This window comes from Panthera pardus, unplaced genomic scaffold, assembly GCF_024362965.1.
Source record: "Panthera pardus isolate Hobbes unplaced genomic scaffold, ASM2436296v1 HiC_scaffold_20, whole genome shotgun sequence".
Lineage (NCBI taxonomy): Eukaryota > Metazoa > Chordata > Mammalia > Carnivora > Felidae > Panthera > Panthera pardus.
The window spans coordinates 14,479,889-14,496,685 of NW_026526766.1; the positions used below are offsets into that span (position 1 = coordinate 14,479,889).

Consider the following 16,797-nt stretch of genomic DNA (forward strand, 5'->3'; position numbering starts at 1 on the left):
TAAATACATGTGACCAATCTGCCAGGTTGAACTAGAAATCTGGCTGCATAATTTTGCCCTCTTATAGATAGAAAAATCTCATTTACACCCCTTGGTGCAATAAAGTTTGGATATCCTTAAATAATCCTAAAAAACAAGGAATTAATTAGTATTGCATTTTGTGAATTCTGCAACACCAAACTGTGTGAATCTAGGAAATCAAAAGTACCAGCTTCTCCTCCAGTTCACACTTTTGGAATATAAATACTTTTGCCATTTACCTTAACTGTACTTCACATCAAGATGGCATACCTTTAAATAAAAACATTTTAAAATTAAAAACTAGAATTCTATTTTCGTCTTCATCTGCCATGTGACTTTTCTGGGCACACGCGATTCATGGTTTTGTGATTTATTTTTAGAGGAGAACACTAAAGAATGGAACAACCACGGCTTGTTACTTTGGAACAATTCACACTGACTCATCCCTGCTCCTTGCAGAAATTACAGGTGAGGAAATGAAAGCATGATGTATGGGCACATCCATCCAAGACAGTCAGACCATGTCCGGCAATGACTTCTACTTGTGAGCAGTCCTGCCTTTTAATTGCTGGAGTTTGAGCACCGCCTTTCTTGCGAGTAATTAGGTGTTTGTGTATGGCCCTTGGATGTTTTTTGTTGTTTAAGTAATTTGATTATTTACCAATGGTTTTGGTTTCAGAATGGTGTATACGGGTCTGAGGTTTTTGTATTAATTTAGAGCATTTTGAAACAGGTTTACTAATTGTCACTGTGGCAACAGTTTATTATGATCCGCAGATGTTGTGTTGGCTGCTGGCTACAGTTAGGAGACTGTGCGAGGTGCTGGGAATACAATGAAATAGAAAATCGTCTCTGCCCTTGAGGAGCCAGACAGGATTAACTGACTAATAGCTACACACATTAATTAATAACTGTAGTAACAGCTGCTGTGCTCTTGCTAGACGCCCGGCTTTACATGGAGCACTCGGTGTGGATTATTGCCACTCAGTTGCAAACAGCCTTTGGAAGTAGTCGTTAATGTCCTCATGTTACAGATGCATAAACTGATGCTCAGAGGACGGAACATGCCCAAGTCATAGAGCTAGTAAGCAGAAAGGAGACTGGATTTAGATGAGCGATTCCAAAATTTGTACCTTGCACAGTGCCCAGAACATGGCAGATGCTCAGTAAATACCTCTGGCTCCTCTGGCTGATGCACTGATGCTTCTGCTTGCTGGCTAAGGTAGTTTATGCCAGAGGCCTGAAGGGTAGCACTGAAAATATATATTGCTATTTTGGGAGGAGACGGAGAAAACTCAGAATTGGATCATCTGCAAAGAATTCACGGAAGGGACTTTTAAATGGGGTTCAAAGGGACATAAAATGGGGAGAAAGGAAAATGTCTTCCCAACAGGGGAAATGACATGGACAGAGGTGTGAGAGCAGGAACATCCATAGTAGATCCAGGAAGCAGGGAACAGAGTAGCCAAACTGGAGGACAGGATTCATTGCTGGGTGGGGTGGGGGAGGAGGTGGGGGAGATGGGACAGTTCAGACTATGGACAGGTTCGTATGTGCATCAGACACTCAAGATTTTAAGCCAGAGGAGGTATCTGATGAAGGTGCGGTTTTAGGGAAGAATAATATAATGGCCAGGTATTAAAACGAATTACAGGGGAAAGAGGCAAAAAGGCTTTTGCAAGACTCTTATGACAGAGGCACAGACATTGTAAAAAAAAATTAATATTACCCCACATAGCTTCAACTTTCTAGCTAAAATAAAATTTCTCTAGCACCTCTAATGAGGACTAGGTTCCTTAGTGCTGAGAGCTGCTGGTAGAACTAAGTCAAATTCCCCACTTATGATACATTCTCACTTATGTTTTCATAATGATTTTAATTGAAAGATTAGGAAAGACACCATTTGGGAGAAAAAGAATGACTTCAGATTCTGTTTGTGTGTGCCTCACAGATAAATTCGGGCAGCGGGCATTTGTGGGCAAAGTCTGCATGGATTTGAATGTTACTGTTCCCGAATACAAGGAGACCACTGAGGTGTCAATCGAGGAGACAGAGAGGTATATTCATCTTGATTTGTCTTGTGGGCAGTCCCTTTGCAGCACTGATGGAGGCAACCTCTGTGAACCAGGCGGATATACACATATGTCACTGTGTGGGTTTGCCCCACTTTATGCGGTTGGTCTGGTCCTAAAGAAAATATTGCATGTCAATACTGTTTGGGAGCCTCTGTGAACTCGTTATAGGAGTCCTGGGGTGAACCCCTTTGTGAAATGAAAGATTCTTTTTAAAAGTTAATGATTTACCACTCCCTTCTCCTTTAGTATAGATGGAGGCTTTTGTAAACTGAACTTGCTTTAAATATATGTGGTGTGCTCATTAGATTACTTTTGGTTGTGGGTCATCCTCTTGCCTGAGATCACGGGTTTTTGTTCTGTTCTTTTAAGATGACCTTGGGATACTCTATGGATCCCCAAAATACTCTATCTACACTTCTTTAATGGCTTCTCCATAGTCCCTTTAGGATCTGATTTGACAAGGAATTGTGTTGTATGACTCTCAACATGCAAGAGATCCAGAAGAACATTCTTTAGATTCAAATCTCCCCCAAGACCTAACCTATCCTGATGCAAGTTTTAGAAGCCCACCTTTTCTCCAGTTCCACACTTCCTTCACCTTAAATGTGTCCTCTGAAAAGGGTGGCTTAGGAACCGTCACCTGCTCCCAGAAAGAATGAAACACGCCTTTTATCATCGGCCATTTGCTGAATTTTTCTATGGATCTGTGTTTGTGATCGTAGTAAACCTTAATCTGCGTTTTGTTCCAAAACAAAGGTCTACCAGTAGGCAGGAAGCTAGCTAGTAAATATATTCGGCCAGGGCACAAATAGGTATTTCATAGGCCCTACGGATACTACTGTCCCTGCAGATACAATGGGTAAGATTGTCACCTGGTCCCATCTGGTGCCCCCTGCCCCCAATTCACAGCCACCTCTGGCCTATTCCTTCTGCCTTATTCTATCGTCTGTGCCCAGGAGCACCTGGCCTTTGGAAATGAATGATGATGTTGTGTGAGAAAGTAGCTTTCGCTCTATAAAGGAAAATTAGGAGGAGAGAGTCCTATGGCTTCTAAACACCTCCAGGTGCATAGGATTCCATGATTCTAATATCCAAGGAGCGTAACACCCTACAATATTCCCCCAAATAGAGCTTAAGCCAGCAGAATGGCTTCGGTGCTGTGGGGATACTTACGAACAGCTCAGCTGATGTTAGATGATAAAACTTCAGTTCCCTCTGATTTCGCACTTTATCTCCCTGGCCGCACGTGAGAAAGCAGAATAATTACTACTTGTTAATCTTTAACTGCTGGTGGTGAAACATGTACAGCATTAGAAATGTTTGTCTGGAAGTTAGGACCTGTGAGGATCATGTTTTCACCCTTTTTAAAAACGTATTTTTAAATGCCACATTTTTCTATTTTCCCATTTGTTGCTGTATTTCAGATTTGTGTTGAGAATGCTCCAAAAGAACGTAAGTAAGCTTGTTCCCAGCTTGTTTTTGGATTGCCTTTGTGCTGTTTGCAGGATGCGTTATTAAGTTGTTTGGTAAAGATTAGTCTGCGCGTGTTTGGCTTACTCCATGCATGCAGAAATATTTTCCCAGAGCCTTAAATTGTTCCTACAGTGGACCCATCAACTCAGCTCTGTGAGGTCAGCCTTTTTTGTCTTCTCTGTGGTTTTCCCTTCCTCTTCTCTAGAACCTTTTCATCTCACAGGACTGGTCCCTGGGGAGGTAGGAGGGGGCTTCACGGATGTGGACAGATTGGTAAAAACTGGAAGTTGGCTACCTCAACGTTGGCTCTGGCCTCTTGTACTCCCTGATCTGGTCTGAAGCACAGTGTTCACCCTGATGCCCCAGCCGTTGGCTGCCTTGGTGCCTAATGTGTGGTATATCACATGGCCTGCAGGCATTCAGACACTCCTCTTTGCAATGCCCTAGTGTCGGTGAGCCTTGGAGGCAGTGCTGTTTCCTTTCCCGACCCCAGCATGCTGGTTCTTAGCTCCACTGTGCAAGCCAGCCCCTTCCTTTACCACCTTTTGAGGTCTGATTGAAAATCTAAGAAATCCATTACTTGCAATCTAATCTCGGGAGACCCACCTGCAGCCTCCTGGGTCCTCATCTTCACTACTGCTCTCCGAGCCCTTCTCTCCTGTTCAGCCTTTACCCTGGGTCACATCAGAGCCAATGCTGCCACTAAACGTCCCGAGGGAGGCCACGGCCAGCACACCTCCCCAAGATGTAGGTGGTGAATAGGCCTCCAGCTCACTTTTAGTCTCCCCAGTGGCCTCCTTCGGATGTTCTTCTGTTTCCCGTTTCTCTTCATGAAGGCCACCCAGTCAAGGCCTTGTCTGAGCCTTCATGTGAATGTGTGACTCGGGGTGTCTGTCATTTAGGACAGAATCTTCTTCCATTGAACTTGGTGCTGTAGAATCTTGTCTCCATTGTCCTCAGTCATGAGCCATTTCCATGAAACCCAAAACTTCCACCCGCTGTTAGAATGGGAGACTGTCCCCCAGAATGAAAACATAGTTACATGTGTATGATACGCATGTTAGGGTCTGCCACCCATTCATGATATCCATGGTTTCCTGACTAATTGCTTTTTATATTATTTCCAGTATTCTAGAGTGAAGCCCATAGTGACACCACGTTTTTCCCTTTCCTGCTCTGAGACTTTGTTGGGTAAACTGGGAAACCTCGCGAAGACCCATAATTTGCACATTCAGGTGGGTGTTTTCCCCCTAGTTCTGCCTCTGTCCAAACCTGCAAGACTTCTCAGTACCCTAAATTCTTGCAGTAAATCTCCAATTCTTCTCCTGAGATCTCCTAGAGAAATAGCATCATAGCACAGGAAGGGCTCTTACAGACGTCACCTAAATCCACTCCTTTCATTTCTCAGGTAAGAAACCTGAAGCTCCTTTTACCCTTGGTCTTCTCTGATCAGGCTTTGGAGAGACAAAGACATCATGAGTAACCAAGCCAGACCTACGACACACCGGTTACCTGTTCTCTGTAGGATAAATTTCAGGCATTTCTTTCCTACTTCTCTCTTTTATTTGATATTTCTTGTCAGTGTTCTAGTCCTTGATTTTTGGAGAAACCACCCATTATTTGAAAAGCAAAAAGAACCTAATTTCTACTTGCAAAAATGCATTTAAAAGCCCTTTTGTTCTGAGTTTCTTAATTTGAGATCAGGAACAAAAAAAAGCATATCTTACTTTGTCATTAAATGGTCGCAATTTAGGAATAAAACCCTTCTAAAGCTTCCAGCTAGGTTAAAATTGGGGGTTGCAAGCTCCCCTTCACACATCCTCCGGGCTTCATCACGTACTGCACTCCAATTTTCCCTCTTAAGAGTTGACTATCTTATCACAATGGGCAAGGGAAGAGAGAGACAACACATTGATTCTATATCAGAGTGGAAGGTGTTGTGTTTTGTTTTAATAAGATTTATTTTGTTAGGGCTTATCAACTCTTCTCATCACCCCCCGTTTTTTGTGGACTGTGATATTTGTATTTTTTATTCAATCCCATATAATTGTAGGGGAGGAAAAAGTTTTCCTTAACCTTCTTAGAGTCCCTGGCCACATCTGAAAACTAAATTGACAAAGACAGATTAAAAAGGGAAAAGCATACAAAAGTATTTAATCTCAGCTTTACATGATACAGGAGACTTCATAAGGAAATGAAAACCCAAAGAAAGAGCCCAGAGCATTTCTAGGCTAGGTTGGGTGACGAGTGCACAGTCATGGAGGAATATGATCTTTGGTTTGGATTCTTCTGGGCATCCTTTTGTCTTCAGAGATAAGGATGCTTCTTCCCTCCAAGTATAGGGTGGGCACCCCTCACACAAGAGTTTTATTTTATTTCCCTGTTTCAGGGAAGAAGGGTGGAGGAAGGTCAGAGTGACCTTCCCACGTCAGCTATTTTCCTTCGGCTTAAAATAATACAATATGCCACAGTGCCATAGTTGGGGGTAGTCTGTCCTGAGCTCCATGAAGACACAACCAAATCAAGCGTGTCCTTGCTGGGGATGTATGTATGTGTGCATGTGCATTTAACGTCTCCTCAAATTTATTACAATGACATGAATCATCTGGTTGTCCTTTTTTCCCTTCAGATGCCCAGGCATTTCTTCAGTGGTCTAAGTTTCCTCAAGGACAGGATAAAGCTCACCCTCTAGTTGGAATACTCTATTTTTAGAACATGGCTCTTTTTTTCTTCTATTTATTTGACTGACACTCTACTTCATGGAGAAGGGAAATGGTATTGCCATTCTTGAAAATGGCAACTTGCTCATGAGTTTTTTTTTTCCCCCATAATATGTACTCATCACCAGTTGGTCTGGAGATTTTTGTTTTAGGCTAGGGAGTGAGGTGGTTACACCCAAGTGTTGTGTCTCAAAAACACTTTCTGCCCTCTTGGGGTTTGTGATGTTCTGCAGGTGTGGGGGCCAGGACTCATTTGTTTTGATTGCGTTTGGATTCTTATGGGCTCTTTTTTGGTGACTTCAAGATTGTCTAGCTCAGTTATTGTCAAACTGTTTTCTGCACAGGAGACATTCTGGAAGGTGACAAAGGGGACAGAATGATGACAGGGTTCCCAAATCCCAACCCTGCTTCTTCCTGAAAGGCAACTTGTTGATGCCTTTTACATATTGGATTTCTATGAATTTTTATATGAATTTTTGGAAAATCACTCACTTAGCACAACCCTCATATTTGAGAGCTGAGAATGTGGAGGCCAAAGGAAGTAGCTGACTCACCCTAAGACACACAATTAAGCTCAGAACTTGAGCTAACATTTAGCTCTCCTTGTTCAAATTCTAGTTTTCTTATGAGGGAACCATGCTGTCTGTCCCTTTGTGGCCCTTAAACTCTTATCTTAAACGGCTAACCCCAGAAGCAAATTGCCACCAATAGCTAGGCTCTTGACCCTTTTCAAGTACTTTTTACTTTCATTTGTTCCTAACATAGTATGGGATTTGAAAAGACTTCATTGGAAGAACATAACATTGGCTTAGGGTTAGGGTTAGAACATTACATGCTCATGTAATGACATAGTCATAGTTAATTTTTCATGCCGCTGTTATATATGATATGTATCATTGCTTTCAATAGAACACATGTACAGTCTTCGTGGTCTTACATAGGCAAGTAGAATCCATCCTTATCCTTTTGGGGAAGAAGTATCATTTCTGATGGTATTTGACATTAGAAAATTGAAACTATTATTTTTTTTCTTGTAGAGCCACATAAGTGAGAACTCCAGTGAAGTAGCAGCTGTGAAGAACTTATTTCCCGATTATAAAAACTACACAGATGTGTATGATAGGAACAATCTTCTGACAAATAAGGTACATTGCATAGCGTGACATAACCTGTATACAGCAGGGCATATTTATCTACATTTTAAGATCTCAGGGGCACCTACGTGGTTCAGTCAGTTGAGCCTCTGACTCTTGATTTTGGCTCAGGTCATGATCCTGGGGTTGTGGGATCGAGCCCCATGTTGGGCTTTGTGTTGAGCATGGAGCCTGCTTAAGATTCTCTCTCTCTCCCTCTCTCTCTCTCTCTGTCTCAAATAAAACTAATAATAATAAAATAAAATCTCAATAGTAATCTCCAGACTTCTCCAACCTATGTGCATTTCCCAAACTAGAGCATGCACATATGTGGGTAGATAGTTAAAAATGACCTGAAGTTTCATCCCAGTAAAGAAATCTAAAGGCTTCTTAGAGGGAGGGTAGGTCGTTTGGCCTAAGGACATTTTGTCAGTATCCATTAGAATATAAATACGCATTTCCTTGAGTTAGCAGGTACGTTTTAAAGGATCCATTCTGTACGGGATATGAATAGGAATGTTAATTAATGTGAAAGTTAGAAAATATCTATCAGTGGGGGATTGTTTAGATTATAGAACATTCATAATTAAAATTTTATCCAACATTCACAAGAATGATGTATCCAGGCTTACAAGGAAGAATGTTTGTACAGTATTGCTTGATGTTGTGTGGGTTGCATGCTCAGTTAGAAAGAAATTATCTGGAATACAAACATTGAATGTTAAAAGTGATCCTCCTGAGGGAGAAGGCAGAAGGACTTTTTACTCTTTGTTTTTGAACACTCTGCTATTGCTTTAAAAAAATGAGTGTATATTACTTTCATAATTAAATAATTTTACATTAATTTAGATTAATATAGTGAGGAGAGACTTCATTCCACAGTATACCCTTTAGCCTTGGCCTTCAATGAATTGCACAAAGTGTATGGAGAGTTTAACTACTGCAGCAAATCAGTTCTTCTGGACTTATGTGAACAGAGGGCTGAATATGACTAATCTGAAAGATTAATCCCTTACATAGGTCTTTAAATGCTACACTGTAATTTTCATCCTTCTCTACATCTATTTCCATGTGATTAATAAATTAACCTTCTAGCTGCATGTTAATTTTATTTGCATAGAGCTTGGGAAAATTTTATTTTATTAATTCTGTGGTCACGGAACCGTGCCTCCCAAAAGAGAAAGCTGTTTGAAAATGGGTTTTGTACTGAGGGGAAAAGAATTTTGAATGAGTAAAGCCATTTTTTTTTTTAATTTTAATTTTTAAAAATTTGAGTATAGTCGACACCCAATGTTACATTAATTTCAGGTATACAATGTAGTGATTCAACTTTGCTCTATGTTGTGTTGTGTTCACCAGAAGTGTCGCTACCCCTGTCACCACACAATGCTGTTATAGTACCTATATATATTGACTATATGCCCTGTGCTGTGCCTTTTATTTCCATGACTTCTTCCAGAACTGGAAGCCTGTGTCTCCCACTCCCCTTCACCCATTCTCTCCCTCCCCGCCTACCTTCCTCTCTGGCAACCCTCCATTTGTTTCCTGTGTTTTCAGGTCTGCTTCTGCTTCTGTTTGTTTGCTTATTCATTTTTCTTTGTTTTAGATTCCACACATGAGTGAAATCCTCTGGTATTTGTCTTTCTCTGTCTGGCATATTTCACTTAGCATAATACTCTCTAGGTCCATCCATGTTGTCACAGATGGCATGATCCCATCCTTTGTTATAGCTGAGTAATATTCCATTCTATGTGTCTATATGGATATATGCCATAAGAAAGAGGTAAGTCTCATTCAGGAAAACCCACAAATTATTACCAGGACTAAACAGAAAATTCTCCTGTGTGTGCACACCGCCCAACTTCTTTGATCCATTTTACTTCCACGTTAATGCTTATAAGACATCACGTTTCCTAATTATTGTGAAAATGTGAATATGGGTGATAAAACAAAGCTTATTTGGTCGTGTAAACTATACTTCAATTAAAAAAAAAAGACTTACAAATAGATGAACAAAGATTATATGGTTTTATGTGTCAAGAGCGTTGTGCATATATTTTACTAGGAGCAGAAATAAAGAACGACCGTTTCCAGGATTACCCCCACAGCTTCCATGTGCTGGCAAAGGAAAGCTCACTTCTAGAAAGTTCTGATCAGGATGGGAACAAGCACGGCCCCACCAGTTGCTCCCCACATAGAGTTAGGAAATAAAATAACGTGGCTGTTTTCTTAGGGTGGCGATGAAGCCATCGTAGTATCTTTGGGTGGGGTGGGTATCCTATACTGCCGGTGACCTGGACCCTCGTTATTTTCCAGATGAAAAAGAGAAAACGGTAAGAGCCACAAAACTTGCTGAGCCTCGTGTGATCCCATGTTCATACGGGCCTCTTTTGAGGGGGTACCCGGTACACAGGGATTTTATCCATACGAGTGATCATAAATGCTCTTGTGGGGACGAGGCCAGCCGCAGCAGCTGCGTGTACCTGTAACGTCTCGCTGTGAGTGAAGACTCACCAAACATTGTTAAGTGGTAAACTCCACGCGGGGTACTCTTCTCTCCAGACAGTGATGGCGCATGGCTGCTACCTTTCCGCCGAGGAACTCAAGGTGTTCAGGGAGCGGGGAGCGGCGCTCTCACACTGCCCCAATTCTAACTTATCGTAAGTAGGCGGTAATCGGTCGGTAGCTGGTGAGCATTTGGGGTGTGAGTTAGCAGCCCAAAGACCTCCGTTTTCTCAATCATGTCTTTAGTGTCCCTCTTCTAGAGGCCTATCTGATTGGGACAGAGGCCCTCGAAAGAGGACACTTTGTGCGGAGTATGCACACGAAGAACACAGCATCTTTTAAAATTTCTGAGTCTGTGCAATGCATCATGTCTGGAATTCATCCTAGACCCTTCTCTCCTAGTTTCTGCGGTTCTCAGCGGCAGCCTGTGAACTGCCAGGCCCCGACGCATCAGCCTGCACCCCCTTTTCCGGTGGTATCCCCTTTCTCTGGCCTTGCAAGTCCCGACTCATTCAGGGCAACAAATTATTCCAGATGGAGAGGAGAGATGATGCTTTATAATTTGTACGTCTTCACATAGAAGGACGAGTTGGTTAAAAACAAACCAAAACAAACAAACAAAAAACACTGAAGACCAATAAGACTTTTGCACTAACTGCAAGGTCGAATTGTTTCATTTATTTCTCCTTACAAATGATTCCCCTGCTTTCTCTTCTGCTTCTTGCTGCTTTGTACCCTCCTGAGATTAACCTCAACCCAAGGATTAAGGATCCTTTATGATTGTGTGTTCCTCCGGGACTCAGGTGATCTGATGTGGCTAATGAGTTTGTACCAACATGAGAGCCGATGTGACAGGAACCAAGTGTAGTGAAATCACCATCAGTACTGTTGGTGTCCTTTCTTTGTTGGAAGCATGTGGGTCTCCTTGTCCTGACTCTCTCCTCTCTCTACAGGCTCAGCAGCGGCTTTCTCAATGTCCTTGAAGTCATGAAACACAAAGTGAAAATAGGGCTCGGTACAGGTCAGTAGTTCGCTATTTGGACCTAAGCAAAGTGGTTGAGTAAGTGCGTAACTTTCTGATGTGACTAATTTTCAGGTAACAGTTCTATGTTAAAAAAAAAAAAAGTTTTATGGGATGCCTGGGTGGCTTAGTCAATTAAGCGTCTGATTTCTGCTCAGGTCATGATCTCGCGGTTCGTGAGTTTGAGCCCCACGTGGGGTTCTGTGCTGACAGCTCAGAGCCTGGAGCCTGCTTCTGATTCTGTGTCTCCCTCTCTCCCTGCCCCTCCCCTGCTCACGCTCCATCTCGCTGTCTCAAAAGTAAATAAAATGAACATTTAAAAAATGTATTAAAAAATAGTTTTATTATCTGCTAGTACTGTCTCGAGCTGATAAAATGGTAAGGTTGGAAGCAGTAAGAAGGGGTTTTGATGATACTAACCTCCTGAAGGCCATTATCCTTGCTTCCTGTTCAGAGATTGGGTGATAAAGGGTAAGTCCTTCTAAGGTGTTTTAAAGGGTTTTTGTTGTTTTTTTTTAAAGCTCCTTGATTTTTCTTCCCCTTTTGTTTTGTCCTTCTGGCTAGCTTTTGACGGTTTGGGTTTGTACGGTTTCAGTTTTTAATAACTATGTCATCGCAAATACTGTCTCAACAGAAAATTATTTGACCTTGCCACATAGTAAGCTCAGATTCTATCGAGGCCAGCATTGTGAACTCGGTGGTATGTTGAGAACTTGTTTTGCTTTTAAGCAGTGTTTCACAAAATGAGATTCCACTTCCCGAAGGTAGTCTGTCGTTGACTGTGTTGAAGGACAGTCCAGGTGTCTGAGGAATTAGAGATGTCTTTTTTTGTTCGCAGCACATTTTAATTGTTTTTCCTGAGTATGTGCAGTGCTTCTCACTTTGGACACATGAGACAGGCCGAATGTCTAGGCATATCTGCCGTGAACCTTTTATTACTGTGTGTGAATAAACTAAAACAATTTTTAAATGGGTGTGGGGCACAAGGATTTATTTTCCATTCCTTTTTTTTTTTTTAATGCTTATTTATTTATTTTTGAGAGAGCATGTGAATGAGCGTGAGTGCGGGGAGGGGTAGAGAGAGGAGAAACAGAGGGAGAATCCCAAGCAGGCCCTGCACTGTCAGCACAGAGCCTGAGGCAGGGCTCGATCCCACCAACCTTGAGATCATGACCTGAGCTGAAAAAAGAGTCGGACGCTTAACCGACTGAGCCAACCAGGCACCGCTGTTTCAGTTAATTTCATACCAGCAATGTTGGTAAGATATACAATAATACAAAATGAATTATTAATATTTTTAAAGATGTGTGCTATGTTAGATTTTCTCCCCCAATTTTACATGAATCAAAAGAATTAAGATTTTTTTTTTATTCTAATTTAAGGCTTCAATCACTGAGACTGTGGCAATACTTGGGTAGAGTCACAGGTGTTAAGGTGGTGATTTTACCTTCACAGAAGAGCTTTAATGAATAAGAAAAACATGCCCAAGAATTTTTGTTACACGCTAGTCAGTTAATGACAAATTTTGTAGACAGCCAAAAATCAGGTAAGTGTTGCTTTCCAATTTTCTAGGATTTTGGTCTCCATGATTTAAATTCGTCATATGACTTCCAGGGGTGCCTGGGGGGTTCAGTTGGTTAAGTGTCCGACTCTTGATCTCCGCTCAGGCCATGATCTCACGGTTCAAGTGTTTGAGCTCCCCCTCGGACTCTGCACTGACAGTGTGGAGCCTGCTTGGGATTCTGTCTCCCTCTCTCTGCCCATACCCAACTTGTGCGCGCACTCTCTCTCTCTCTCGTTCTCAAAATAAATAAATAAAAACTTTAAAAAATTCATCACGTGACTTCTAGTTCTTGACTTTGGGTTGTATAGGAATGCATAAAGCCTTTAGATGAAACTGTCACTTATTAGCTGTAAGACTTTGAGCAGATTACCTTAATTTTCTAAGACTTCATTTCGTAATTACGATAACAACAGTTATAGGTATGTGTACCTTATAAGCTTGTTTTGAAGCTTAAATTAAAAAAAAAATGCATGTGAAGTGCTTAGCACATTCCTGGCACATTGCACCAGTCAACAAAGACTGGTTTAAAGGAAAAATCAATGTTGGTGTATTGACCAAAGATTTGATTAAATATGAGATATTCACTTATGCATTTGGAGAATGCTATTGCATTTTACATAGTTTCTGTTAAAATATCCCCTCTACATTCCACCCTTTCCTGAATATGCCCTTTATATAACAAACTGCCTGTCCCCTGGAGGCTCCAGAACATCATTTAACCTCATACTGTAGAGAGACAGCAGGTCCAAAAGTACTTTGTTCACCCTGTCTATCATCAGATAGACATCAGAGACAGATCTGGGCTTGTTCACCTATGAGATAGGAGAAACTCACATGAAGCTTAACAAAAACATTGCAAACCAAGAGAAAGTAGTATTCCAAAGGATGAGAAGATGAGCTTATCTCAGAAAATGACCTACTGCAGGATCCAGAAGAAAGTTTCAGAAAATTGCCGTCATCCTTGGAGTACAAGAAGACGTGGTGCTTTGAAAAGACCACAAGTTGTGATGGAAAGGGAATGTGTTTAAATGAAAGAAGAAAACCGGAGGTGGGGGGAGGGTGGGAAGAATGAGACGCACTAGACAATCGCCTGCGGCTGGAGGGACAGTAAGTTTTACAACCACTTTGGAAAACTGGCAAACTGGCAGTTGCTTTTAAAGTTAAATATGCATCTGCATAGGACCTGGTAATTCCATTTTGGGGTATTTACCCTAGAGAAATGAACATGTGTGTTTATGGAAAGAGGAGTACACGGACGTGTATACCAGCTGTGTTTATAACAGCCCCACACTGGAAACAATCCAGACACCTGCCGACAGGAGAATGGATAAGCCAACTGAAGCATATTCCTACAATGGAGTGCTACTCAGCATTCAGGAAAGAACGACCCACCGATGTATGCAAAACAAGGGTCAATCTAAAAACTATTTTGTTAAATGAGAAAAGCCAGACACAGAAGAGCACACACTGCATGTCCCCATATGCATGAAACCTAGGGACCAGTAGAGCTTACCTGGTGTTGATAAAAATCAGAAAGCGGTTGCCAAGGGTTGGGGCCGGAGGCAGAAATTGACTGGAAAGGGTGGTGAGAGAGCTTGCTGGAGCAATGGAAATGTTTAATATCTTGTTTTTCTGAAAGGTACTTCAATGGCCATGTACAGTCGTCAGCATTCATCGAACTGGACACCTGCCTTCTGTGCATTTTATGATATCTTAATTATACTTCAGTTTAAAAATAGCAAATAAACTAACCATGTAGGGAAGCTATGCGAAGTAGAACTATTGTTGCAGAAAATTAAATCAGTGATGTCAAGAACAAAGTTGACCAAAGATCAAAGGGGGTGTTTGAGGATGATCCACGCGGAACGCAGGACAGCATTGCACCAGCACAGGGGAGTCTCCTGGCCCAGGATCCAGAACAAAGATAATAGAAGTTTTGAAGGCTAAATCTTTTCCTTAAGCTTAAGAAAAAACTGTGTATCATATTCAAAGAACTTACCCTGTTCCAGGCTAAATCATAACTGAACACATTGTGGCAAAATATTGGAGTTGCAAAGAAAAAGGAAACAAAAAAGTCTTAAAACAGTGAGGCAGGGAAAAAAAGTCAGTTATCACTAAAACAATTAAAAACCAGTTTGGCATGAAAAATACCAAGAGAAAGAAAGAGTTTGGAGCCAAATAGTTGTTACTCAAGAATATTATATTGGACGAGATTCTCCTGTGAAGGCAACAGAATTCTCAGATGTACAAAGTTTTGGAAAATATTCTCCCCATGAACGCTTTGGAAAAACTACTTGAAAATCTACAGCATTAAATGAGTTATGAGGCTAAATAAAGGGCCAGGATCAAGGAAGTGATATTATAATAGGATATCAGTGAAGGCTAAGTCAGTTAAAACAGAAATAAGATTTAAAAAATTGTAAAAGAGTTTAAAAAACGAAAGCAAAAATCAAAAATGTATCTTAATAGAATGTGCACAGTGTGAAAAGTAATATCTTATAAAAAAGTTATCAGGCTGTGAACCTTAAACTGCTCTAAAAAATAAAGTCAGTAAACAATGGCAACAAATATAAACATTAAAAAAATTAAAATGGCAAATCAGTAAATCAAGAAGAGTCTCCGTCTGGTTGGGAAGAGGTTCCTGGGACCTGAATATTTTACTTTTGATACAGAGTGCCAGGTCCTTGAGGTTTGGTATTATATATCCCTTATGTCATTTGAACATCTTTAATCTTTCATCACAAACTTTGAAAGCGGTACATTCTCTGCAAGAAAAAACTTTCCAAATACTAAAATTTCTTCTATTTTCTGATTTTGTTAACAGAAACCAAGAAATTGTGGTTTCTGTGTAAGGTTAACAGAATGATGTATTTTGCAAATGGGAACAAAATTCTAAGTATATAAAATTTCTCATCTCAGAATAAAGGGACATAGTAAAAAAAACCAAAAAACCAGTAATCTGAAGGGAAAAAAATATGGAACAAGGTTTACGTCAACAAGACCTACGACTTCATTAAAACAAACAACATACATGGAACCAGGGTCCTACTTACTTTCTTTTTTTGAAATTGTTTATTTTTGAGAGAGAGAGTGTGTGGGGGGTGGCAGAGAGAGAGAGAGAGAGAGAGAGAGAGAGAGAGAGAGACGCTCAGAATGTGAAGCAGGCTCCAGGCTCTGAGCTGTCAGCACAGAGCCCAACGTGATGCTTGAACTAGTGAACCCCGAGATCAGGACCTGAGCTGAAGTCGGAGGCTTAACCGACTGAGCCACCTGGGCGCCCCCCAGGGTTCCACCTCCTAATGACAATCTCCTGACTTTCTATCTTACTTGTTCCATTACTCCCAAAGCAATAGTTCTTTGATCAACTTGTAAACGCCAAGCCACTGATTCCGTGCTTTCTCAAATCCATTTTCCACTCCTAATTTACCCAGCTTAGATGCCAGAATACATTGCTATAATCATTTCCTTGGAAACTCTCGTGTCCTTTTCATTTTCTTTGTACTCACTTAGCAAAACGTGAACCTCCTTGGTTCTCCCAACGATTCCCCTTCTCAGCGTCTGCAGCTGAGCATCTGGAAGTTGCTGGGAAAAAAATTCTCCGGTGGGGTTTCATTTTAAATTCTGCTTTCAAATTCCAAATGGCCCTCAGCACTACCCAAACAGACAATCACGTTGCTCTAAATACGCATGCATCCCCGTATTCCAAGACGGCCTTTTCTTATTTGTTTGCCCTAAACTTTCTACTCCAACTCTTACCCTCCTGACTTTTTTACCCTCCTCTCATGTCATTGAGAAAATAGAAACAATCGGAAATCCTTCCCTCCTCTTCCTCACACCAAATGTCCCCACGTACACACTTTCCTGCGTCTGAGTTTTCTCTTCTTCCTCTCGCTGCAGCCAAACAAACACACCCTGAGTGAGGTGTATTCTGTAGTCTACATCGTACTCATCCAACCCACGACTCTAATATCTGCCGAGTCCACCCCCTTTCCCCAAATCAGCCACGGCCACCTGAGGTTGCCATGGTTTCTTGCCTAAACTCCTGCACTAGCTTCCTAATTGGTTTCCCATTCATCCCGGGCCCTTCTAATTCAGTCTTCTCTTTTCAAAAGAGTTACAGTGAAAATCAGACCATTTTACCTCCTCCTGCCTACACCCTTCAGTGGAGTTTTGAATAGGGAAACCTCATGCCAAGGCACACAAAGCTTTGTCTGCATGGTTTGACACCCGTCCAGCTCCCAGCCTTGTCTCTCACTTCTCCCCGTTCCCTACACTGGCTATGTTT

General features: G+C 41.4%; 1 protein-coding gene across 5 annotated transcripts in view; it reads left to right on the top strand.

Annotated features, from left to right (window-relative positions):
* GDA (guanine deaminase) overlaps positions 1–16,797 on the top strand; it is a 104,870-nt gene that overhangs the window by 74,582 nt on the left and 13,491 nt on the right. For all 5 annotated transcript variants that reach the window (XM_053907808.1, XM_019463607.2, XM_019463606.2 and 2 more), the window contains exons 4-10: positions 402–489; positions 1,973–2,078; positions 3,521–3,548; positions 4,697–4,804; positions 7,327–7,434; positions 9,985–10,082; positions 10,881–10,948. In XM_053907808.1, coding sequence (XP_053763783.1) covers positions 402–489; positions 1,973–2,078; positions 3,521–3,548; positions 4,697–4,804; positions 7,327–7,434; positions 9,985–10,082; positions 10,881–10,948 — 604 coding nt within the window. The remainder of the gene's footprint in view (positions 1–401; positions 490–1,972; positions 2,079–3,520; positions 3,549–4,696; positions 4,805–7,326; positions 7,435–9,984; positions 10,083–10,880; positions 10,949–16,797) is intronic.